The following is a 25,760-nucleotide window of genomic DNA, read 5'->3' on the forward strand; positions in this document are numbered from 1 at the left end:
CTTTTCAAAGCAATATATTACAAGCATCACTAGGTTCATGCAAGCTTTTTTCAAAGTAAGTCTGCACCAGCTAGGTGTGGCAAAATATTTGTACTGTATGCTTTTTGACCAAAACTGAAATTGTATTTTTCCTGGTGCAGATGAGCATTCTCTACCTGATTTACAAGAATATGTCAAGTGTGTACATTAGGTGCATGTTGATAAGAACCCAGTATAATGAGAACTTTGAAGAGAGCATGATCATCAGTGGTCTTGCAAGAATGATATGAAATAACCAGCTTGTGCCTTGAAATGGGAACAAAAACAAACAAACAAAAACAATTGAAAAAGCTGCAATTTGTGAAAATTGTCCTGATTCTACATTACCAGTTCAGGAATAATTAGTTTTACACATACAGTAAAAGAGAAAGTACAACCTCTTTGAATTCTATGGTTTTATGTATCAAAAAACAACAACATACACAGTAACAATCATCTGGTCCTTAGTAGGTTTGAAAATTAAGTAAATACAACCTTAGATGAACTGCAGCACATGACATATTACACCAGGGATGGAGAACCTATGGCACACATGCCACAGCTGGCATGCAGAGCCCTTTCTGTGGACATGCAAGCCATAAGTCGCTGGATCACTACCCCGGCAGCCAAACCTGAGGAGGTGGCTGCAGCTGCGGTGCTAGTGCCCCGACAGGCAGCGGGCCAGGATCCGGAGCAGCTGGCACTAGCAACGACGGGCCGGTTGAGCTATAGGTAGTGGCAGAGTTGGGCACGACTGGAAGCGGATCCGGAAAGGGATTTGGAGGCACCTCCGTGCCCAGGATTCCCGCTTCCTCTGCCATTTAAGTTTTGTTTTATTTTTTAGTTTGGGCACTCGGGCTCAAAAAGGTTCGCCATCACTATGTCATGATTTATTTTAGACATAATTTTCCTGTTGCATGAGCCAGTTTTGGTCAAGTTTTAGCTGTCAGCTGGATGACCTCACATTTGACTCTAGAATACTTTCGTATACAGAGGAGTTCATGGTGGACTCAATGGCTACTACCTAGGTTCTGTGGCTGCAAAACAAGTCCAAATCATCACCCCTCCAGTACTGTGCTTGACAGTTTGTATGAAATGTTTGTGTTGATATGCTGCGCTTCGTTTTCACCAAACGTGTCACTATGCATTATGGCCAAACATCTCCACTTTAGTCTTGTCTGTCCAAAGGACATTGCTCCAGAAGTCTTGTGGATTATTCAGATGCATCTTGGCAAACCGAAGCTGTGTTGGCATATTCTTTTTAGAGAGAAGAGGCTTTCTCTTAGCAAACCTGCCAAACAAACCATACTTATTCAGGATCTTTCTAAGTGTACTCTCATGAACTTTAATCTTTAACATGCCAACCAAAGCCTGTAGAGTCTGAGAAGCAACTCTTGATTTTTTTTATTTTTTATTTTTATTTTTTTGCAGTTTGTCTAAGCATTCTGCAGTCTGACCTTGGGGTGAATTTGCTTGGATGTCCACTCCTGGGAAGATTGGCAACTGTCTTGAATGTTTTCCATTTGTGAATAATCTTCATCACTATAGAATGATGGACTTTAAATTGTTTGTAAATTGCCTTATAACCCTTCCCAGATTGATGGGCAGCAACTATTGATTCGCTATCATCATTGCTGATGTGTTTCCTCCTTGGCGTTGTGTTAACACAAACCTGAATGCTCCAGACAAGCAAATTGATAAAACTTTGGCTTTTATAAAGGTGGTCACACTTGCTGATGTTCAGTTACTCAAGGGAATTTGGCTAGCAGCACCTGGCTGCTACGTGGCATCTTAAATCCTATGGAAGCAGTACACACATGACTTATCTATTTTGGATTAATTTTTGTTAAATAAATCATGACATGCTGTTCATCTGAGGTGTATTTACCTAATTTTCAGACCTGCTAAGGACCAGATAGTTTTTATTATGTCATGATACACAAAACTATAGAATTCAAAAAGGATGTACTATCTTTTTCATGACTGTAACTATGGTAGAAAACAGCACTTAGGGTTTTTTTGTGTGTGTGTGTCTCTCTCTCTCTCTCTGTGTTGACATAATGGCTTTAGCTTGCTACTAAGGTGGACCATGGTTGCATAATAGACCACATGCTTTTGCATACATAACATACCAGTTTCAACCCAGACTCAATCCTCTGTTTCAAACTTCAGATTGCTATATCTAGTCGGAATGTATAGTACTGGGTTAGATGGAGCAATGGTCCAAAGCAAACTTCCCTAAACTAACACATACGGCCCAGATGTGTTGTACTACAACTCATCATGGCCTACACTATCTGGATAGGATGAGATTACCGTCCAATATAACGGGAGAGCCCTGGGTCACCCTCTTGCAATTACTTGTCTTTACATCAACAAGCAAAAGACCTGAAACAGAAACTTATAATTAGGCTTTAGTAGCTGTCAGCAGAAGATTCTCCTTAGACAAAAACTGATCAGTATTCAGCTGCTACAGAAGAAGATAAAGGTGTACAGTTCTTCTCCCATCTGTCAAGAATTCAGAAGAGGAACACAGAACAGCATAGCTGCCAAAAAACCTCTGCTTGACTTTAGAGGGCAAAAACGAATGAGGTACAGTGTCCAGCAGGGAGGAATGAAAATAAGATGAGAGACAAGCATTTGACACCACTAACAACAATCTAGAGGGAAACAAATGTTATTTCCTTATTATTTCCATTACCTTCACTACAGAAAACTAGCTGTAATTTTTCTGCAGAAGATAGCAACAGTGTTACACCCATTTTCATCTGGTAACTCACAAACCAAAAGGGTAAGTGGAGTTTATGTACTGGCCATGGTCTCAGAAGAGTATGTTGAAACTGAAGCTCAGTTTCTTTACCATACTAGCCATTTCAAGTCATCACCTGAACAAACAAAGCATTAATATATTATGGTAACTTAGGTTAGAAAGATGATAGGATGGATACAAAGATATAAATTTAACCCAAAAAGTTAAACTCAACATTCAGTTTGGCAACTTTAAGGAGTTTAAATCCTGGAGTCTGTGGTCTGGATATTAGGTTTGAGTTTGTCATGAGGCAAATCCCAGACACTACATACTCTTCAGAGAATGGCTTTGAATCCATTGACGTTACCATAGACTAGAGATGTGTACTTTGTGCTTCATATGGCTTTGTTCGATGTTCAATGTGCTGAGTTCCATCTCCTTCCCCCAAAGCTGGCTGGTCCACTTACAGTACTAGGCTCCGGGGTCCCTCTTTGGCAGTGGCCATCCAATCCACACAGGAGCTCAGCCAGCCTTTCCCCACCACCTCAGGCAGCCAACCACTTCGGCGAGAAGGCAGGATGGGAACTCTCTCTACACAGCCAATGACTGGTTGGCTGCCTGAGGAGGTGAACAAATCATGTTCACCCCAAATTTGCAAATCAATAATAATAATAATAATTGTGTGCAGTCAAATCAATTATGATTTATGGCAACCCTTCCAGAGTTTTCTAAGTAGAAAGTACTCAGAAGTGGTTTACTATTTCCTTCTTCTGAGGGCATCCTGGGACTGTGCAGTTTACCTCAAGGCCACACAAAGCTGACTAATTGGGATATATAGCAGGGAACTGAACTCTGAACCTCTGGCTCTGAAGACAGATACCTAATTCACCGAGCCAGCCACAATTTGCAAAAGGAAGCCTTTAATCATCAGCGATCTGCTTCTTTGTATGATGTCATTTCCATTATACAGGTGGAATCTGCCCAAAAGGATTTCAGCTAAAAAGTGTCATTCTCCCTCAGAACTGTCCTATGTTCAATGAACCTCACCCTGGGATTCTCTGATGGCCAGTGCCCATTACTTCAAGTTATCACCGAAGTCCTATGTTAGCCTTCTCCTGGTATACAAGAGCACTACAATGACAGAAAGGAATCCTTCACACTTGTATTTATACTGAAGTTATACTAGGATGTCTTCATGCAGTATAGTACATGGACTATATGGAGTAAGAATAACAGATTGAAGTTAAACAACAGTACTGTTTTTACATTCTCAGATTACCAAAATCAATTATTTCACTAGTGGACTGGTTTGTAATGCAAAATTATGGGGTTTTTTGTTTATTTGTTTGTTTGTTTTGGAAGGAAAGACGAATAAGCCTTGAGTTAATATGTACCTCCCTCACTTCTTTATGTCAACGTGGAGATCAAAAATGTTTGTTTTCAGCTTAGAAATAACCACAGCTCCATATAGTGTCTGACTTGAGGAGGGGAATCTGATTAATAAGCACTATCAAACAATAACACAATGCCCCTGTTTAAGCCACTACAATTAAAAAAAACAACTGTAGTTTTCCAGGTTTGGACATCATCAAGAACCATGATCAGCCTAAATGAGAACTGAATTACACACTGCTAGGGCTCAAAATGAGGATCATCAGATTTGAATGGAATGTTTTTTACTACTTTGTGGAAAAAGGAGAAAGGAAGACTCAAGTCTGCAGTCTGTGCACACCTAAACCCACAATACTAAATAATGGCTTAACCTTACATTCAAACAGTGTCTCATTATAGTGTTACCTGCACTATAAAGAAATGGTAAAAATAGCTTCTCATAAAGCTGTGTTGTGCAGTTCCCTACTATGCTGCAAGTGTGGGAAGCAGCACTTGCAAAAAAAAGGTGCACAGTGTTGTACAATACCTGTATCACCCCAGCTGATATCATTCCTACACCTCTTAGTTGTATGAGTTAGCAGGAATTAGCAATCTCACCTGACTTGCAGGTGTCCTGAACCAATATGACTGATGTTACATACAGCACTGATGTTACCTGTCTGTCATGGGTTTGGAGGGAAAGTTCCATCCTATGGGGAGTGGAAGGCGGGACATCAGGAGGTGGGGCTGTACTGTATATATATATGGATCCTGTGTGGAGAAGTTTAGAAGAAGAAGAAGGAGTAGAAAGAGAAGCTGGGAGAAGAAGCTGGTGTGGGAGTCTGTGTGTCAGACAGGGTACTACTGTGTGTCAGTCAGTACCAACCTGATAGGTTCAGGTGTATGTATGGGTAGCCAGAACTGATAGGTTCAGGGTCTGTGCTTTACTTTGAAGTGTTCTGTGTGAACCAAACTGGTGTATGTATGATTGAGACTAAGCCACGTTACTGTATCTTATTCACTTGATCATTTTATTTTCCCTGTGTGTTATTTTAAATAAACCTTATTCCTTTATTTGTTAAAAATCCATTCCTGGTCTGTGTGACTCCTTACAGGGAATGGTTGGTGGCAGCTTAGTGAAACTGTGGCATACCCTAGTAGGTCTGGGGTTGTCACATTGATTGGTGTCCAGCGTGTGGGATACGACTGATCCAGTTGTCCAGTGGTCCAGCAAAGCCTTGGCAAGTGTGCCCAGAGCAAGGGGGGGTCTAGTCAGGGACAATCTGAGAGCGCGTAGGTAATCTTCTAGGCTTACCTCACGGGGAGGTACGCTAGTAGAAGAACGTGCCAACTCTGGGGACTAGATTAGGGAGCTCTGAGGCAACCTGTTTTGGCGGGAAAAAGCTGAGGCAAAACTGTGTGAAGTAGCAGTTATCTAGCTTGTCTGCTGAGAGGCCTAGCAGAGGGGGGTAGACTCTGGCTGGCAACAGTTGCAAGTTAGTGCTGAAAGAACAGAAGCAATCTATAGAAGGCTGGTTCTGAGGCAAAAGAGAAAAAAAAAGTGGTCGCTTTATTTTGAGGCTTGACTTTCGAAAGCAGCCTGTTCTGGGGGGGGGGATTATGCCCTTGACTCGAAGCCAAATGGCAGAAATGGGTGAAGTGAAAGACCCACAGGTGGACCAAGGTTCTGAGGATGAATTTGGCTCAGTGCAGGATGAGAGCACGGGAGAACAGAACCCAGAACTCAGGAAAATGCTCATAGCCCAACAGCATGAACTGAGGATGAGGCAATTGGAAAAAGAAGAAAGATTAGCGAGAGAGAGAATGGAAATGGAGACGGAGAGAGAGAAAATGGCGTTTGAGTTAAGAAAATTGGAACTGATGAATCAGAACAATAATAACAATAGAGATTCTGAGGGGGGCCAATTGTCTAAAACTGACCTGAAGAAATTCCCTGTATACCACAAGGGAGATTGCCCTGAGGTGTTCTTTTCCCTAGTGGAAAGAGCGTTTGTGGACTTCTCAGTAAGGGAAACTGAGAAGATGACCATTATGCGATCTTTAATCAGTGGCAGCCTGGCAGAAGTCTATGCAGAGATGTCAGAGGAACTGCTAAAAGATTTCGCAGAGTTTAAAAAACTGGTGTTTGCCAGACATGGGATAAATGCGGAACAGCTGAGGCAAAGATTCAGGTCACTCACCAAGAAACCAGAGCAGACTTTTACCCAAGTGGGGGCCCAACTGGTGAGGCTGCTAGAGAAATGGCTGTCGCAGGAGGGAACAGAGACCTTCCAGCAGCTCAAAGACTTGATAGTGCTGGAACAGTTCTATTCAGTCCTGCATGGGGAACTGAAGTTCCAGGTGAGGGAAAGGAAACCGAAATCTGTGGCAGAAGCGGCCGAGATCGCAGATTTTATTTCCCAAATAAGAAAGCCCTTAGGTGAGGGGAAATCTATGAGCAAACCTAAAGAAACCTACAGCAAGTACTCTCAGGGACCAGGGAGAAACCAGCAAGGGGGAGGGACCCATGGTGAAGGGAAGCCCTCAGACATGAAACCAACAAGACCTCAGATTTTGGAGGGAAATCCAAAACAAGATGAGAAAGACTCAAAAGACAGCAGAAAATGTTATTTCTGTCAAGGAAAGGGCCATCTAATCTCAGAGTGTGAGAAATTAAAGCAGCTAAAAGGAAATGTGCCTCATGAGTTGAGTGGAACCAAGCCAAAAGCTGTGTTCTGTGTCCAGAAAGAGCAAAGCTCCTTGTCACTGAGGGAGCCTGTTGCCATGGCTACTCAATCTGGAACAGTTACATCTGCTGATCAGGCTGAGGAAAATGGTCCTCTTGTGGAGGTCAAGCGCTGCTTACTTGTGAGAACAGATTCACAGTTGTTTGAAACCGCAGGGGTGGACGTAGGAATACTTGACCATCAGTATAGGGGGCTAAGGGATACTTGTTCCCAGGTGACCCTGTGCCATCCAGATATTATTCCTAGGGAGTGTATAATCCCAAATGAGAGCATGAAGGTGGCAGGGATTGAGGGACAGGTGATCTCGCTGCCAGTAGCTGAGGTACCTGTGAGCTTTCAAGGCTGGAGGGGAGTTTGGCGGCTAGCGATTTCATCGACTCTGCCAGCAGCCGTGCTCGTGGGAAATGACCTGGCTGAACATGTGAAACGGGTGCTAGTGATTACACGCTCACAAGCCACCACGGGGACAGTTCAGGGGGGTACGGATGAGCCCGAGACGGAAGTAGAGGGGAGTTCCGAGGCTGTGGTGGAAACCTTGACCACGGACAGCAAATTTGGCCAAGAGCAAAAGGCAGACGCCACTCTCCAAAAGTGTTTTGAACAGGTGACAGACGCCCAGCTAACACCTGAAACCCCAGTGAGATTTTGTGAGAAAAAGGGAATTTTATATAGAGAAACCCTGAGGAATATCTCAAAAGGGGGAGATGGGATCAGAAGTCAGCTAGTGGTACCTGAAAAGTATCGCCCCATGATCTTACAAAGGGGGCACTCTGACATGTTTGCTGCGCACTTAGGGGTGAGCAAAACACAACAGAGAATCACACAGAATTTTTACTGGCCTGAAATAGGGAAGCAGATCAAGGAGTTCTGTAAACAATGTGATGTGTGTCAGAGGCAGGGGAATAACCGTGACAGGACCAAAGCAAAGTTGTGCCCTTTGCCTGTGATTGACACTCCGTTCAAATGTATAGGGGTGGATATTGTGGGACCTTTGCCCAAGGCCACAAAGAGGGGGAACAGGTTCATTCTCACCATTGTGGACCATGCCACGAGGTACCCTGAAGCCATTCCCTTGACTAACATTGAAACTAACACAGTGGCAGATGCCTTGGTGGGGTATATGTCCAGGATGGGATTTGCCTCAGAAATAATCACAGATTTGGGCGCGTCATTTACATCGAAGCTCATGAAACGGTTATGGCAAATCTGTGGAATTAAACACAAGGAAACCACTGCCTATCACCCTGAAAGTAATGGGTTAACGGAGAAGTTCAATGGGACTTTGATGCGCATGATTAGGGCTTACTTGGCAGAGAATCCAAACAATTGGGACCAGAAGCTGCAATCCCTTTTGTTTGCTTATCGATCAGTGCCACAAGCCAGTACCGGGTTCAGTCCGTTTGAACTTTTGTTTGGGAGAAGGGTGAAAGGGCCACTTGATTTGATCAAACAAAATTGGGAGCAGATCACCCAGGATGACCCACAAGACGTTGTGACATATATAGACTCTTTAAGGAATGACCTAAAGAGAAACCTAGAGCTAGCAGCAGAGACCCTGCAAGCTCAAAAGGTCAGAAAGAAAGCTTGGGATGACCAGAGAGCCAGGGGGAGGCACTTTAACCCAGGGGAGGAAGTGCTTTGGCCTAGGCTCTGCAAAGCGAGCAAGTGTCAGCTGGGTAGCCCAGAAATAAAATACTTGGGTCACATGGTAGGGGGAGGAGTGATCAAACCCCTAGAGGCCAAGATAGAAGCAGTTCGTGATTGGCCCAGACCCAACACCAAGAAAAAAGTTAAATCATTTCTTGGGTTGGTGGGCTACTACAGAAAGTTCATCCCGAGGTTTAGCGAGATAGCGACTCCGCTGACCGATCTGACGCGGAAGAAGACTGATGACCGCATCCCGTGGACCAGCGACTGTGAGGAGGCGTTCCAGAGGTTGAAGGAGGCCCTCATCAACTATCCAGTGCTGCGTGCTCCAGACTTCGACCGGGAGTTCATCACCTACACCGATGCGTCTAACAGCGGGGTAGGAGCAGTTCTTTGCCAGGAGGATGAAAATGGTGACCAGCATCCAGTGTCCTACCTGAGTAGGAAACTCCAGAAAGGTGAGAGACATTTGGCAACCGTGGAGAAGGAGTGCCTGGCCATAGTCTACGCGATCCAGAAGGCCAAGCCTTACATCTGGGGAAGACATTTTATTCTGTGCACTGACCATTCACCACTGCAATGGTTAAAGACAATGAAAACCCACAATAGTAAACTTATGAGGTGGGCTTTAAACCTGCAAGACTATGACTTTGAAGTGAAGGTGGTCAGAGGGTCAGTGAACTGTGTTGCTGACGCCTTGTCAAGAAGACCTGAAGAATGAAGACGGCGAAAGAAACATGGACTATGTATATATTTGGTGACCAAAAAGTTAAATGTACCTGGTTATTAAACATGTTTGGTTTGTATGAATAAAGGTAACTTGATGTATTGTAAATGGTAAATGTTTAAATGCTTAATTGATATGGTTATCCTAGAGTACGTATGGTATTGTATGTTATTGTATAACTGGTTTTGTATGTTTTGGATCCAGGTTGTTTTTTGGAGAAAAGCACTTTAGCTTTCCCCCTACAAAACAACTTATAAAGAGGGGAGGTGTTACATACAGCACTGATGTTACCTGTCTGTCATGGGTTTGGAGGGAAAGTTCCATCCTATGGGGAGTGGAAGGCGGGACATCAGGAGGTGGGGCTGTACTGTATATATATATGGATCCTGTGTGGAGAAGTTTAGAAGAAGAAGAAGGAGTAGAAAGAGAAGCTGGGAGAAGAAGCTGGTGTGGGAGTCTGTGTGTCAGACAGGGTACTACTGTGTGTCAGTCAGTACCAACCTGATAGGTTCAGGTGTATGTATGGGTAGCCAGAACTGATAGGTTCAGGGTCTGTGCTTTACTTTGAAGTGTTCTGTGTGAACCAAACTGGTGTATGTATGATTGAGACTAAGCCACGTTACTGTATCTTATTCACTTGATCATTTTATTTTCCCTGTGTGTTATTTTAAATAAACCTTATTCCTTTATTTGTTAAAAATCCATTCCTGGTCTGTGTGACTCCTTACAGGGAATGGTTGGTGGCAGCTTAGTGAAACTGTGGCATACCCTAGTAGGTCTGGGGTTGTCACACCTGACACCTTTGATCTGGAGGAATTTTAAAGAAAAATAATGTATTTAAAGTAGAGATGGGGATATTTGTATATTAATACCCCCACACAAGTGGACATAAAAAGGGTCCCCCCGGAGCCAGACCATCCACTCACCTGTCCGTTGCTGCAACCAGCTCCCGCCTCCCTCCAATCACTTTGGAGCTTGCAGTTGACTAGCCACTCCTGGCAGAAGGAGGGAAGACGAGCCTCCCTGCCAGGCTGACTAGTGGCTAGTCAACCACGACCTTCGGAGCTGGCTGCAGCTGTGGACGGGTGAGCGGACAGTCCGGCCCCAGGGGGCCAGACCCTCGTTATATCCACCATTCGTATGAATACCCCCATCTCTAATTTAAAGTCAACAACGTCACAGTTCTGGGATTTGGAAAGATCTTTTTAATAAACAACATTCTCAGCAAATATCAAAAGCGAGGGGCTGTCCAAACATACCAATCCAGAACCAGTGTATCAAAATCAGCAGAACTATTCTGTTGAATCATTGCAATTTCAACCCAAGTTTATCAACAGCCATAGCCACTTTCTATTGCTTTAAAACCGTCAGAGCTGTGCACACATGAACATAAAAACCATGTTATTGTAACTGGAACCAGACAACCTAGAGAAAAATACATAAAAACTAATAACGAAAAATAATTCTGCTACAGGAGATGAATGGCCCTAACACAATTACCTTAAAGAGCACTAATCATGCCGCAAACAGAATGACAAATGTCTCACAAAATAGTCAGAAAAGAACAATTCTCTCTGTGGTAAGTAGTCACAATATACAGAAGTATATTGCTGGCACAAGTGTCACTGAAATAAATACAGTTGCATTAAGTCAGTAAGAAATTATGAATAAAAACATATACAGTTTTAAAAATGTAATTATTAATACATACCCAGATTTCTTATCCAGGTGGTTTGAGACAATATTTTAATTGTGCAAGGCAAAGAATTAAAAACGTTTTGTTGCTTTATTGCTTTGCAAACCGATACAGACTTACTTTTTACCCTATCAATCTAGAATTGCAGAAATGTGCGGTCTTATTTTACACCGGTTTAACAGTTCTGATCTTTTCCAACAAATCCTAGAAATCATAGTTTGACAAGACCTTGAGCATCCTTAAAAAATCATGAGGTCTGAAAATATACTTATCAAACATACAGTGGAATTTTATGTATGAAATAATAAATATTTCCACTGAGTAAAATGAAAGTTACGGCCAGGTAAGGGTGTAATCAGATTAATTTCTCCAACTGAAATTTTACACACTTGCTTACAAGCAATTTCCACTGAACTCAGTAGGGCTTGATTCTAGGTAGATATGCACAGAACTGTATTTTCTACTGCTCTTAGCATCCCTGGGTAATAACTGTACAATATTGTTTCACTGTGAGTTGAAAATAATTTCTATAACCTTCAGAGGTGGCATGGACTAAATGAACCACAGGCTTTCCTGATAGTTTTTCTTTTTTTTATAAAAAAACTCTTTGATTTGTCTTATAGCTGAGAATTGAAGCAACCAGGAGATCTTCTGATGAGCATGATAGCCACCCACAGGTCCCCTCCACACTTCAGCAGCTGCTCATTAAACTACAGTGAATATTTATGATGTTTCCACTAAAACTCATTTTAGTTTTAGATCTGTTTAACAGTTACAATTGTTTGCAATGGATCCTAGGCATGCTCACTGAAGCTACCAGAAAAGGAAGCAGCCACAGCCAATTTCTTGTTGCTTCAGTTGTGATTTGATCTGACTCCGTAACCTTCTAAAATATCACTGCCTTTGTGTCATCAGATGTGAAGAGCTTTGGGAATGGAAGCCCAAGACAGTCTAAGCATCTCTCACAATAAAGATTATTCAGATTTCAAAATATTTCGATCAACAGGGGGACATTTCAAAGACAGGGGAAACAGATCATCCAAGGAGGAAGGCTGAGGAAATGTGAGGCAAGACAAAAGGCCTGGGAATTTCCTTAAGGCATAAGCATGGCAAAATTTATTAATGGTACAAAATGGACAAAATGAAGAGCAATGGTGGCTTGACCCTGGATAGGAAGTATTGCAAATTTATTGTACTGAGCATCATTTAGGAGCATAATTCACCTGCTATGTAAAATGAAGCTATTCAACTTTTTAAAAGCTGTATTGGGGGATAGTTGCCCTTACAAATGAAATGTAAACAGATATTATCTGATTTTTTTTTAAAAAAATTCTATTTTACAGGTTAGAGATGGCTGCAAATCTGAAAAAAAATGGTGATTTGTTTTGAATCATGATTTGTCGAGGTTGATGAATCACAAATTATGCATTTTTCCTGATGACTCAACAAATTAATTTGTCAATTTGTTTTCTATTTAAAACCCTATAAAATGTCCTTCCAAGCACCTAGAGACACCAGGTTCACAGTGAAGCACCCCCTGACTCTTCTCTACAATCCCTCCAAGTTTGGTGAAGTTTGGGTTTCAGCTGTCTGAGTTATACATCCACAAGGGGGCCCTCCCAGGAAAATTCCTCCCAGATACCTAGAGACACCAAAATCACCTAGAAGCTTCCCTGGCTCTCCTCTCCAACCTTTCAAGTTTGGTGAAGTTTGGATTTCAGACATGTAAGTTATATACCTACCAAGTGGTTTCCCCCAGGAAAGTGCTCTTTAGCAGCTGGCTTGAAGAAACCAATTCCGCACCAAACTTGGAGGGATTGTAGAAGAGAGTCAGTAGAGATTTCTCTGTGATTTTGGTTTCTCTGCTGATTTTGGTTTCCTTTTGGGGGGGGGGGGGGTTGGCTTGGACATCTGAAACTCAATCTTTACCAGTCTTGGAAGGATTGTAGAGAACAGTCAGATGAAGGTTTCCTGCAATTTTGGTGTCTGAAGGTGCCATAGGGCGTTGTATAGTCCAATGAATCAATGAATCAAAAATTGCTAAAAATTCATTGATTTGTTTTCGTCAGAGGCGTTGATTCATATCAATACAAATTGACAAATTAGCAATTTATGATTCATTTTTTATTTCATGCCCCTCTCTACTATTCACCCGTTTCAGCATTACAATTCCCAGAAACAATTTGGGGGAAAGAGGAGGAATGCCTGTTGAACCATTTAGTCTGTTGTCTATGTGGTATTCTAATTTCTTAAAAGATTTAACTGATTGCCCAAAAAGACAAGCAGTGTTTTGGCACCCTAAAATAAAACAAATTCTTATTGTTGCTGTTAAAATAATTCTTACAGATGTTATTAATATTATACTTTAATAGAATTATATTTTAATTACATTTTTACTATTGAAATCTTTAGAGCTATCACACACACACACACAATTCTGTAAGCTGCCTTTGGTGGCTGAATTAGGAAACATGTAAGATGTAAATGAAATTTTTTTGCCATCATAAATTATCTTTAATTTATCTTTAAGGCACCATAAGGCCCTTTCTTGTTTTGCCTGCACCGATCCAAGGGAGCTACTCTCTAATTGCCCTGCTTCATAATGCCAGATGAACAAGTACTGTTGTGCAAAAGGAAAGTTAAAAGTAGTTCAAGTACTGAAAATCCTTCCCAGAGGCAAGTTGCAGGCATATTAGGTCTGGCTACACACACTTGAAACCAATTATAACTTTTTTCCTTACACCAAAAAGAGACCATAAAACAAACAAACAAACAAAACCCAAGAAGTAGCATAATACAATTCATTGAGTTGGCTGTTTTCTCTAATCAGCAGGGTACAAATAAAACAATTTCTTACCAATGACTCTGCAGTACAACGAAAGTAACAAGCAGTAAAAGAAAACAAATAAATAAGCATAAACAAAGAGCATACAAAGAGGCACTGAAACAAATACATTAACCTATAATGATTTAGTCACTCATTTGTCTAAATGTTCCAAACATTTGTATTCTTGAAGGCTTTCACGACCGGGATCTGATGGTTGTTGTGGGTTTTTCGGGCTCTTTGGCCATGTTCTGAAGGTCAGGAAGAACAACCTTCAGAACACAGCCAAAGAGCCCTAAAAACCCACAACGACCATCATTCCAAACATTTGTTATTGTCACTGAACTTTCAGAGAGTCACCAACAATTGTCTTAAAAGGAAGTAATTCTCTATATCTAAGAAGCTGCCAACAGCTATAATCTGGCCTCTCTATGACTCTACATTATAATTTATCTACACATATACTATATTCATTTGAAATTATAATTACTACATCAAGAATTGAGCTGAAATACTTTGAACACATGAACTAAACAATTATGTCAGTTGAAAAGACAAGATAGGAAACATAATATTAGCTGGCACTGCGAGTACACTGGCATTCCCCAACCTCTTACCCTCCAAATGTGATAAAATATAACTTTGATCATTTACAGTCAGCAATGGCCTTGGATTAAATCAATATTTTCATTAAGTCGCATACAAACAGAAGACCTTAATGGGATATGTCATTATTTAATGATTGATTGATTGATTGATTGATTGATTGATTGATTGATTGATTGATTGATTGATTGATTGATTGATTGATTGATTGATTGATTGTGCTGCCTTTCTCCCAAAAAGGACCCAAGGCGGCCACTTTAAGCCTATATTTAAAAATTCAAACTGGCAATCAAGGTTAAGCCAGATATCCACCACAAAAGGCCCAGTGGAATGAAAAAATGACATTATACCAAAACTTTTATTTATGTCACTTATACTGTTTCTATCCTTTGCATTAATTACTCTTTGCATGAAACTTCCTTGTATAGACCAGTCAGCAACTCATCAACCTAATGTGTTATTAATCACTATCATGGGTTCCAGAAGAATCTTTAAGTTTGTTAAATTTATTCACAAACGTGATGTATCCCCACATTTTCTTAGCATTTTAGAAAATACTGTAGAGCCCTCCATGGATTTGAAGAATGGATATTCTTCAAATGTTATTGCAAAAATCCCAATCAAGCTGGTTCTTCACGAGAATTCCCTTAAAATTAGGGTCTGTACTAGTCATTGAGGCCAATGACTCCATGATACAGGCAAATAGGATTGGACATTCTTGCTTTTTGCCCTCTATATTCCAATTGTTGATGAGTCCAATTTATTTGTCTTAACTACTATGCTGTGATTCCAATAAAGAGTTCTCAAAATGTAGATAAAAGAATTCCCCAATCCCATTCTTTCACACACTTCAGAAAGAAATCCCCATTCAATTTTATCTAATGCCTTTCTTTTGTCAGAATATTGGTATTAATACTACCCTGATTACAGACACTGACCAGTCTCCTTATTGGATCAGCAATGTGACAGCCTTTCAAAAAATCAAACTGATCACTCTTTATATAATAATCTCTTAATAAATTCAGTATTGTAGTATGCTTATAAAGAGCTTGCCATCTTGGTTGAGCAGAGCAATGGGCTGGTATCCATCAGGTTCATTTGAGTCCCTATTTTTTTAACGTATAAAGATTAATGTCACTGTATGGCATGTGTCAAGCACTGGATTGCCCATCAGAATAAAACTGAATAAAGAGAGAATGTGGAAAGAGAAAATATTGGCTTGGTTTCTGCATCCATACACAGAAAAAGCCAACTTGTCACAATGACACATTTCAGTTAGATTACTGGAAGGCTGTCTGCATAGGGACCACTTTTGAACATGGTTAAGCAACTGCAACAGATTCAGAATAGAGCAAGTGGAATGTTTCTCTTTCTGTTCTAAGAATGGAATGAAAGGAGGGAAATCTTGTTAAAAGATGCAGTCAAATTACTTTTTGCTTTGAAAGTTGCCTTTATTTTTGCTCATACCTTTGATGTATTTCCATTTTTTTTATTATTACAAGGCAGACTATGTCAGGTCAGTGTTCCAGCAATCTAAATACACCCTTTCCTAAAACAACATACTTCCTCCTACTACAATCTGCCTCACTTCCAGCTTTCTATTTCCCCACTTCTCTCTGACATCCAGCTACCTTACCATTCCATGACTACAGATCATCCTCACCTCTTGATGGGCTGGGCTGGCAATTTCCTACATTGTTGTTGTTGTTGTTGTTGTTGTTGTTGTTGTTGTTGTTGTTGTTGTTGTTGCTGCTGCTGCTGCTGCTGCTACTACTGTTGTTGTCAGTCTCATGCATTTTACTCACAATATATTTGAGGTCTTTCTTTGTTCAGTGGAGCTTATGTGTGTATGAGATTTTCCTTCTTCAGAGTAAAAAGTTCTGGCATGAATTGCTTGTTCAAGAACAGAATACCTAGGTGGACAACTGTAATGGGTGTTTAACGGGTGGTGGGGACACACATCTTCTCTAGAGTAGACTAGAGCCCATATAAAACAATTTCTCCCAGTGCTAGCCTTGTCAGTTTGTCTAGGATATCTTAATCCATACTATGAAAAGTCACTATCTGGCCCCATTAAAGCCAAGAGGGGATACACTTCTCTTGTCTAGTTCTTGGCAAAGTGCAACTACTAAGTCAATCAAACTCAGACAGCTCTACAAGACAGATCTCTAAAATAGATCTGGGTGACGTGCATCATCCAGAAATCTGGGGATGAGATGTCAACTCAGTCTTCCACATGAATCTTCACATGCATACTAGTCTAAATAGATGATTATACTGGCACATACGCGTGCACATACACCAGTCCTGTGAGTGAGGATGATAAGCTGTCTATTTAGGATGCAAAATGAAAATTTCAATAGTTCCATCAATGTTTTCCTTCACTAACTACAGACACTGAATCCTGAAATGTCCTCTCTAAAAGCAAAGTATTTTGTACTGGGTCAAAGCTAGTTTGATCTGTGTAAATCTTTCAGCTTGGTATTTAAAATTTGACAGTAATTAAAAACTTAAGAAATTTGTTCACTGACTTTTTTAAAATAGTAAACAATATGATAAAATTTACAGTACTTGAAAAAAACTATTTAGGTTGAAGCAAAGAGATGAAGGCAGCTCTTACAATATACATCTGTGGTGCCCTACCTTTTTTGAGTTGTGGCCCTCTTTTATAATAGCCAAGTGACCTGCAACTCCCCCACCATATTTGAATAAAAAGGGATTTTTAATAGGCAAACTCATACCTTCTCAGAAAGTAGAGGCGTCTTTCTTCCCCAAGAGCCTGCTTCTCATATACACACATAACTTTAATATCTGGCTCCAAAAGGTCAAGAAGAAATGATTCAACAAGGGCTACAACACTTATCAGGAGACCTACAACCACCCCAGAAAATACTTTGCGACCCACAGGGGGTCCTGACCCCCAGGTTGGGAAACAGTGATATACATCAATAAATCCAGAGTTTGTCAGCAAGCATGCACATATCTTGCCTTAACTACATAAAGTCTGGATTCTTGCAACATGACCCACATCAAATTCTCTTTGAAGGCTGTTCAGGAACAGCAGAAGATCAAGAAATCAGTGGCTAGGTTCTTAAAAGAGGCAATAAATGAAGAATATAATGTGAAATATGCACATTAATTTTCAATTTGTATAAGATAGAAATGAAAGAGATGATAATGTTCTCTAAGGTCTGTGTAGTTTTAGACCAGGACAGCTGGAGGTCCATATTCCCTCATATGACTCTGCAGCCTAGTGAGATTCTTCAACATCTCACAAGATCCCCATTAATATGTTTGGTTGGGGTCAAAGACAAACTCTTTTTACCCACTGCACAGAGAGTTTGGAACTCCTTTCTACTGAACTTTTATGAAAAGGCCTTTTTTCTTGGAAAGTATTCTCTAGAAAGGAATTGTTTTTAACTGTGTCTGGATTTTGAATCATTCTTATTCATGCTTTATCTGTTATTCCCTGTTATTGTTTTAGTATTATATCATAAAGAATGTTTTAAATTGTTAATGCATAGTTCAAACTTTTTGCCAGGTGCTTTCAGTGGAACATATTCTAAAGAACCAAATTAATATGCTCATCAAGGAGCTTTAGCCAAGCATGGCTTCCTATAAAACAAAAATAATGATAAAGTTTCCAAACACCTCTTTGTTCCCAGCATATGTACGCATCTTTTTAACACTGCATCTAAATGAAGTTTTAAGAAGCTCTGATGTACAGAGTGACTGTAAACTGGTGCAGTGACAAACCAGCATAACAGGATATAATACCTGAATAATATTCTTGCTGTGCCAGCAAAACATAATGCTCTGAAATGCATCACTACTACGTTTCATCTTTAATGTTTACTTCCTGGTGCAGCAAATGCTGGAATCAAATTCTTCTGATGTTGATGACTCAGCTTAGATATATTGCCCAGTCACAAAATCATGACTTGGCAATCATCAGTATCCCCAGCGCGGCTGCTGCTCCTCCTCATTCTTTTTCCTCACAAAATTGTTCCCTCCCACTTCCCATTTGGGACACTGTTATGGTTAGTATTACACCTGCAACAATACTTCCACTAGGGATAGCACCCAAAAATGATTTGAAAACAAGATCAGAAGCAAGTTTAGGAACTATGACTTGGTGCTTTAATTTGAAGTAACTCCAGTTTAGATAATTATAACTATCTCCCAAACTGGAAGGCAAAGGATACCTTTACAACAGTGGTGCTCAACCTTAGGTCCTCAGATGTTCTTGGTCTAAAACACTCTGAAATCCTAGTCATGATGGCTTCTGAGAGTTTTAGTCCAAGAAAACCTGGTTAGGAATCACTCCTCTGTAAAGTAAGAAATGAGAAAGGAAGTCAGCAGGGAGTTCTCAGTCCTTAAAACATGACTTGGAAAAAAGCAGTATTATATCTGTAGCAAGCAATGAGAACAAACTGATCAAAGTATTTTGCTTCAACCGAGTTATGAGCTGGGTGTTAAAACTGTTTGTTGTGTTGCTTTAAAGCTCAATGGCGTACACTGTATGAAAGACAGCAACTGATTTCTTGAACAATCAGCCAATTCATGAATTAAACCAATGGCGTCTATGTTTTCTCTTACCTGAGCTGTTTGGAAACCCCCACCACACACACACACACACACACACACACAAAATCTAGCCTGGCCTGGCCTTAGAAAACTCAAAACAACAACAAAAAGAAATCCTTTATGGTTTGTTGTACAATACCCTCATCCATACACTACATTTAACTAAACTGAAACAAAAATGTATGTTGAATATATGTCTCCTGTCTACATCTTAAATGGAATTTGGGAAAGAACGAGAGATTTTCAGTCTCCGAGGAATACATCTAAGGAATGTTGGCAGCAGCATTCTTGATTTATCCTTTTCTAATGTTGCATTCTCCTCTGCAGGGGTATTGCAAAATCACTGCTTCACTATAAGTTGTGTAACATAATATAGCTGGAAGTATGGCAAAATAAATGGGTACATTTGAGGTCAGCATGTTTTCTACACCTGTATAGCTGCATAAATCACAAGTTTCAAAAACAAGTATAATCAGATAATTTTTAAAAAAGTATTTATGTTCCCTTATTTGCTGATGTGTATTAATGTACTATAAAACTCATTTCCCATAGTTGATAGAAGTTCATTTCTAACACACAGCAGAAGATATACATTGCTGCACACTAATCCAGATCATCCAAAAGGTCAAGTAGATGTTAAGATGGTAATTACAAAAAAACATGCATTCACATAATATGCCAATATCAATAGCACCTTTGTTGAATATTAAGTATGAAACTCTAGAAATTAAGCTACGTGCAGTCCATATTTAGCAATAAACTCCATTAAACACACTTTTCTCACACCTGCAAGAAAACATAAAGTACCAGAAAAATATTTGAAAAAAAGCCCAACACTTAAGAAGACAAAATGGAATCTAAGCTAACATAAATCATGTCAGGTTTATTGAACTGCAACAATGGAATCCATATGCTAACATTACCTGTTTCTCCTAAGATCTGATGCCTGTACAAAGACAAAACAAATAGAAGCTATCCTATGATTTATATAGGGCCAAACAAAAGAGAATAAATAAAACCATTGAAGTACTCCTAATGAGTACAGCAAGAAAAGCAGCCACTGTACTTTGGTGGTCTAGCAAAAGGAGCGGAAAAAGAGTCAGTTTATTCCACATGCTTCTACTGTATAATTACTGCCTGTGCTAGTTCATCTATAGATACAGGGTTTTAAGCCCCCTGTTCATTGCTCCAATCCCCCAAAAGCTCCAGGTACTGCAGCTTCAAAAAGTAAACTGCAGCAGAATGAAAAAACAGAAATAAAGTGAAGTGATTGTGTCTTAGATCTTTATGCCTGACCTCACATAAATATTCATTTGCCCAGTAGCTGAGAGGCTTTAGTACAGTATTGCTTGGGGAAAAGCATACACACATGTGCTCCAAGCAGAATTCCTTTTATTTTCTTCTCTCTTTCAGACCTCTAAAACACTCACAAATTGTGTTTAATAAATAGTCAAATTGGTTCTTAGGCGGAAGTTTCACAGAACTAGTTTACTCCATTTTTTTCATAAAGATCCTTAATTAGGTTAGAACATCTCACACATCTGTGCTCTGGAAGCCTCTGTCAACCCAGCAAATGCAATCACACGGAAACCAATGTCCTCCAGCTATCAGACAATTGATTTTTGCAGGATTCTGCTCATGTGTAGCTCAGGGGACATGCGATATGTCCATTCATTTCTCAGTCAGTTCACCCAGGCTTCATTAGGAGAGAACATTTTTCTTCAATATTCTCCTGTACCAAAATATTTTGTTCTTTTCCCTTGCAAAGAAAACATTTGAAAAGATGTACCAGGAAACTAAAGACAACTGCATATAAATGCTGTGATTCAGCCAAAATTAAACCCCTTACATCCTTTCATTTGAATGGAAGTGTTACCATATGCTAAAATAGCCTCCACTGAAATAAATAGGACTAGCGTCATCTGTAGTGTACCCAAAGTATACAACTCTGGGATAAAAGCCTAACGGAAAGTATGTGTTGAATATAGTTTGTGGAGGTACAGTTAAATTATATACATTTCCCCCTCAGGATTTCACCAAGGGTGACATCATTTCTCACCAATGGATTATTAAAATTGATTAGAACTGCACCATGTTTTCAAAAGACAGTAAGGCAAAAAGCCCATATATTTGAAAGAACAGAAAAGGAAACAAATGGCTTTGTTAGAAGCTGTGCATACATAATCTTTGTGTTCAGAGAACTACACTTGCCATTTTCAAATGTATTAGAAGTTCCACACAAAATTTATGATTAGTCAAAATGCTGTATCCAACAAAACATTTGATGCCCTGAAGTAAAACACTGTACAGTACCATGAAATATAATGTCCAAAATCATATAAGAGAACTGGATGCAAAGGCATGTACTTTGATAAAAGTAACCCAGAGCTTTAAGCATGCAATGTCAATTCCACTTGTGAAATCCATGCTCACTGCCTGTAAACCCTTGAGGAGACTACAAGCACAGTTTGTAGAAATCCTTCCTCCTATACTTCCAATATACAGTACGAAAATTCACACTTATGCGGCATAAATCATCTCGCATAAAATATCTTGAAAAGAGGAGCACATACTTGATGGATTCTAAACCTTTCCTTATTCAACAAGGTGGAAAGGTCATGTAAAACTTAAAAGAATCTCTCCAATTCCACTTGACGGCTGCCCCGCAGCTTCCCTTTTGAAAGGAGCTTATGAGATGCAAGTTGATGTTTCAGTGTACAGCAGCATGTTCGATATTAATATGAGGAAGCTTAGGATTCTTTAAGCTGCATGTTTCATAGACGTGCAATAGCTAAATCTTCTGGAACATACTTCAGTTCCTTAAAGGCAACAATGTTTGAACTTCTTGTTTAAGAACACACAATCATCCTTAAAGGGAAAAGCATCTGTGGGAAGGGGAATCCTAAATAATGTTTTCTCCCCCTAAAAATGTGGAATTGGAACATAGAAGAAAAAAAGGATTTTACTATAACACAGTGTTTCTTGGTGTTGTAGAGCTGCAGTCCACTAAAGCTAGATTTAGAGACACAGAAATAAATTATGCATATTTCTGCCCTCAACTTCAAATATATTCCATGTTTTGGAAACTCAGATGTTGCTAACAGGGTCTTCAGATGCATCCTTTAAGGGAAAAAAAACAGTCATGCTTGCAAACCCCCTATCTTTTTTCAAGCAAGAATGTACATGGAATTGTGCATATACACAGCAGCATAGTGCCTGTTGGTATGTTATGTGCAATCAAGTAGATCAGACAGTAACTTGACTTGGCACCAATGTATGGATGCATGGAGACATATCCACAGGACGTATGCATTACGAGATGATAAGAGACATTTACAACCCAGAATATAAGAGCAGGGCAGCCTCAAGTGACATCACCAAATCAACTGCAGTGTCAAGCCACTCCAATATATCATCCTACACACCACTGCTTTCACAATCCCCTTTCTGTTCTAGCCATTAAAAAGCACTTGTGATTGCAAATACGAGGGGTCTTTCCAAACACAGACAAGGCATGGCATACCCTGTTGGCACACAGCAGAGACAGTAGATGTTGGGAAATTAATCAAGACATTCATATCTTTTAACAACTACAAAATGCATCACCATAGAAACCAGAAAGCAAGAAACGAGTAATACCACTAAAGTAAATGCCATCTCTAGTTCATCCCTACATAGCAGCCTAAGGGATTTCAGCTCAGATAGAAATTAACTAGGGTTCAGTACATCCAGGCAATCACTACATCCAAGACATGGGGGACTTTAAAAAAAAAATAAAGAAGCTTTCTTCAGGAATTTGATTGTTCATTCCCATCGTAATTTCACAGCCATTTGAATCACAATTTTAGACAAACCACATCTTTACTTACAGGCATTTGTTACAGCGAAGCTGTTTGCTGTTTCAATGTTGTCTACATGAGGGACCAAAGTAAAAGGTGCTTCAGATGCATTGGGACTGGTGTTGTGAAGAAAAATTGCTAGCCGAAAAGCAGTATATTCCTGATCTGTGTTTCTGATGAAGAGGCCACCTACCAATAAATAAATGATAGCAGAAGAGAGAAAAGTGTCACAATTAATTATTTCTGTGCCAGCCACTGTAGTGTGAAAAGCTTCCTCAGGTCCCCTTAATGACAAATACATGTTTATGTCCAGGAAAATGTGAGACTTTTGAGACTTTTAGAATCCCAGCTTTTTCTTCTTTTAATGAAGTGGGGTTTTTTAAGCTGTCCTGGTTTTGCTTTTTTAAGTCTTAAACAGCCATATCTGCTGTGACCTTTGAAATCATTTAGCTTCCATCTCAGTTAACATGGAATACATTGCTAAACTGGCCCTCTCCGTTATTAAGCGGCAGACAGATTAAAGAGAACAGTGCTTCTATTAAAACATGTTTCCGGGCATACAGACATAGCAGAGCTAACAGCATACATAACACTAGTATCCTTCCCCACTTTTATGTGCCAGCATAGATTTACATGGGAAAACAGCAAGGGGGGGGGGGACTGCAAGAAAGAAGAGCACAAGGAACTTTGTCCCTCTGCAGCCTGTGGGCAGGAAGCAGGGAGCTGTTCAGCCTTATTAGCAGCATCTTTAGGAGTACATGAGAAATGATGCAGTGATGGAGCTAGAACTGGACAGGATTCAAGAGCCGCGTCCCGCGCAAAGAAGGGGGAAGCAAGGGGCGAGTGGAATGAGGCTGAGGGGGAGCAGGGGAAGGGGATATAGACACATTTCAAATGCCCAAGTTTCAAAGTAGTGGCAAGAAAGGCAACCGAGCAGTAACTGCACCTCGCCTCCCCCCCCCACGACTTCCACTGCTTTCGCCCCACGGCAAATACTTTACTGCAACGTGCAGGCTGTGCTATATAGGGGATCGCAGAGCATCCCGACGAAGACATGTAGTTCGGGGAAGGGGGGGCTCTCTTCCCAAGTTTGCACACACACTGTGCACTTCACACACTCGCACGCAACGCACACATCCCTCTCCCAGCCCTGAGGACTATTCCAAACGGAACCGTCATCCCTCAGCTCCCGTGTTCCCCCAACCCTCCCTTCACACGTACACATGGCGAGTGCGAATGGGGTTACTGAGGGGAGATCTATCCCCTCACCCCAAGTCCTGGTGGCCCGGGTCTGACCTCCCCACCACCACCACCTCCTTTTCCTCGCCCCTTCCACTTCCCCCCCCCCCTTGCCCCTCATTTCTCCCTTCTCCATCCCGTGCCCTTTCTTCCTTCCTTCCCTCCATCCCACCTCCCTCCTCTCCCGGCGCCTTCCTCCCCGCCTGATGCAGCGCTTACCTATTTGCACGCTGCTAGGAAAAGCGCCCATTGCGAGTCCCCAAAAGCCAGAAAACAACAAGACTAGCTGTCTGCAAATAATCCTCATCTTCTTCTTTCTCTCTCTTTTTTTTGCCTCCGCGGGTCTCCTCCTCACGCGCTCTCCCTAGACGTCGTTCAGAGAGGCATTGAGGACGCGGTGGTAGCGGTGGGGGAGGGAAGGAGACGGGGGAGGAGGTGATGGGCACGAAATTGAGGGGGGGAATATGGGGGGGGGGAAGGAAAAAAAATTAAAAATGGGACAGGGAAGAGAAGAGAAGCGGGTGGGTCGCTCTTTTCCCCCCTCCTCCCCCTCCCTTCTTTTCTTTCCCCCGCTCTTCTTTCGTCGCTTTTTCGGGTTTTTTCTTCCTCCCCTCCCTCCTTCCTTCCTTCTTTCCCCCTCAGCAAGCCATCCTGCTGAGGCGGATTTTTCCCGCAGTCTCCATCGCCCTGGCAGAGCTTTCTGTCCGGCTGCAAATGTTTCACATGCAAAAGATGGTGGAGAGAGTTTGGTGGTGCTGAGGAGAGAGGAGTCTAGTGGCTGCGCTCAGAAATAAAGACATGCGCTATTCCTCCCGCCTTCCTGCTCCGACCTCCGCTACCCTCCCTCCCTTTTCCCTCCCTCCCTCCCTTTATCCCGTTCCCCCCCTCCCTCCCTGGCGGTCTTCAGCATAGACACACACCACCACAGTAACAACAACAACAACGGCGCGGTGCGTCGTCCGTTGGGCGCCGCTGACACGGGTCGTTCCTTCGCACAGCGCAAACGAAGGAACTCCATGAATAGCCTGGATGGCGGGCGTGAGAGGAGGAGGGGGGGGCAACGTTCCTCACAGAAATGCAGGCGGGTGGGGTGACTCCACCTTGTCGCACTCCTGTGCTAGCTGGCTCGGTCAATCCCCCCCCTCTCTCTTTCTCAATGCCTCTCTTTCAGACGAGGGAGGGTATTTCCTAGTTCCACACGTGTCCTCCTGTAAAGGACAGCGGGTCCACAGATGAGTGCACACGCGCGCGCGCGCGCGCTCCGCCTGGCACGTCACTTGGGTCTCTCCCGCTTGATTTCTCAATGGACGCTGCAGTTCGTTCTTGGCAGCTGAACGTGTGGACGCGGCCCTTTTGTGCTTGAGGGGGAGGGAGGGGTTATCCAAGCCATCGCGTGAAACATCAAAAGTTCCCAGTTCCTAGCTGGAGGGATCGTTGGGGGCAACTGAGGGGATCTGCACTGCCCCGTGGCAAACGATGGTATTGTCTGCCCAGCTTCCATCACAGCTCTCTCTCTCTCTCTCTCTCTCTCTCTCTCTCTCTTTTCAGAAACTATGGCATCCTGGTTGGAGTTGCTGCTGAGCATGTGCAGAAGGCTTGCATTCATTACATTCTTGTGTGAGGAAGAAACAAGTTTGGCTCCAGACAAAAGCACTGCCCCACTATAGGCTTTTGCTACCCCTACCATCCCATTCTTGCCTGCTTTGATAG

General features: G+C 41.5%; 1 protein-coding gene across 6 annotated transcripts in view; it reads right to left on the reverse strand.

The window, feature by feature from the left end:
- GRIA4 (glutamate ionotropic receptor AMPA type subunit 4) overlaps window positions 1–25,328 on the reverse strand; it is a 295,426-nt gene extending 270,098 nt beyond the window's left edge. For 3 of the 6 annotated variants that reach the window (XM_020805166.3, XM_020805167.3, XM_078390086.1), the window contains exons 1-2: window positions 24,270–24,899; window positions 22,842–23,000 (exon numbers count right to left, since the gene is read on the reverse strand). In XM_020805166.3, the coding sequence (XP_020660825.1) occupies window positions 22,842–23,000; window positions 24,270–24,357 (247 nt within the window). In that variant the 5' untranslated portion in view covers window positions 24,358–24,899. Of the gene's footprint in view, window positions 1–22,841; window positions 23,001–24,269; window positions 24,900–24,970 lie in introns of those variants that run through there. The other 3 variants (XM_078390085.1, XM_078390087.1, XM_020805165.3) reach the window with 2 other exon arrangements.
- Between the last annotated feature and the right edge of the window lie 432 nt (window positions 25,329–25,760).

The sequence above is a fragment of the Pogona vitticeps genome, chromosome 3 (assembly GCF_051106095.1).
Source record: "Pogona vitticeps strain Pit_001003342236 chromosome 3, PviZW2.1, whole genome shotgun sequence".
In the NCBI taxonomy this organism is placed as follows: domain Eukaryota; kingdom Metazoa; phylum Chordata; class Lepidosauria; order Squamata; family Agamidae; genus Pogona; species Pogona vitticeps.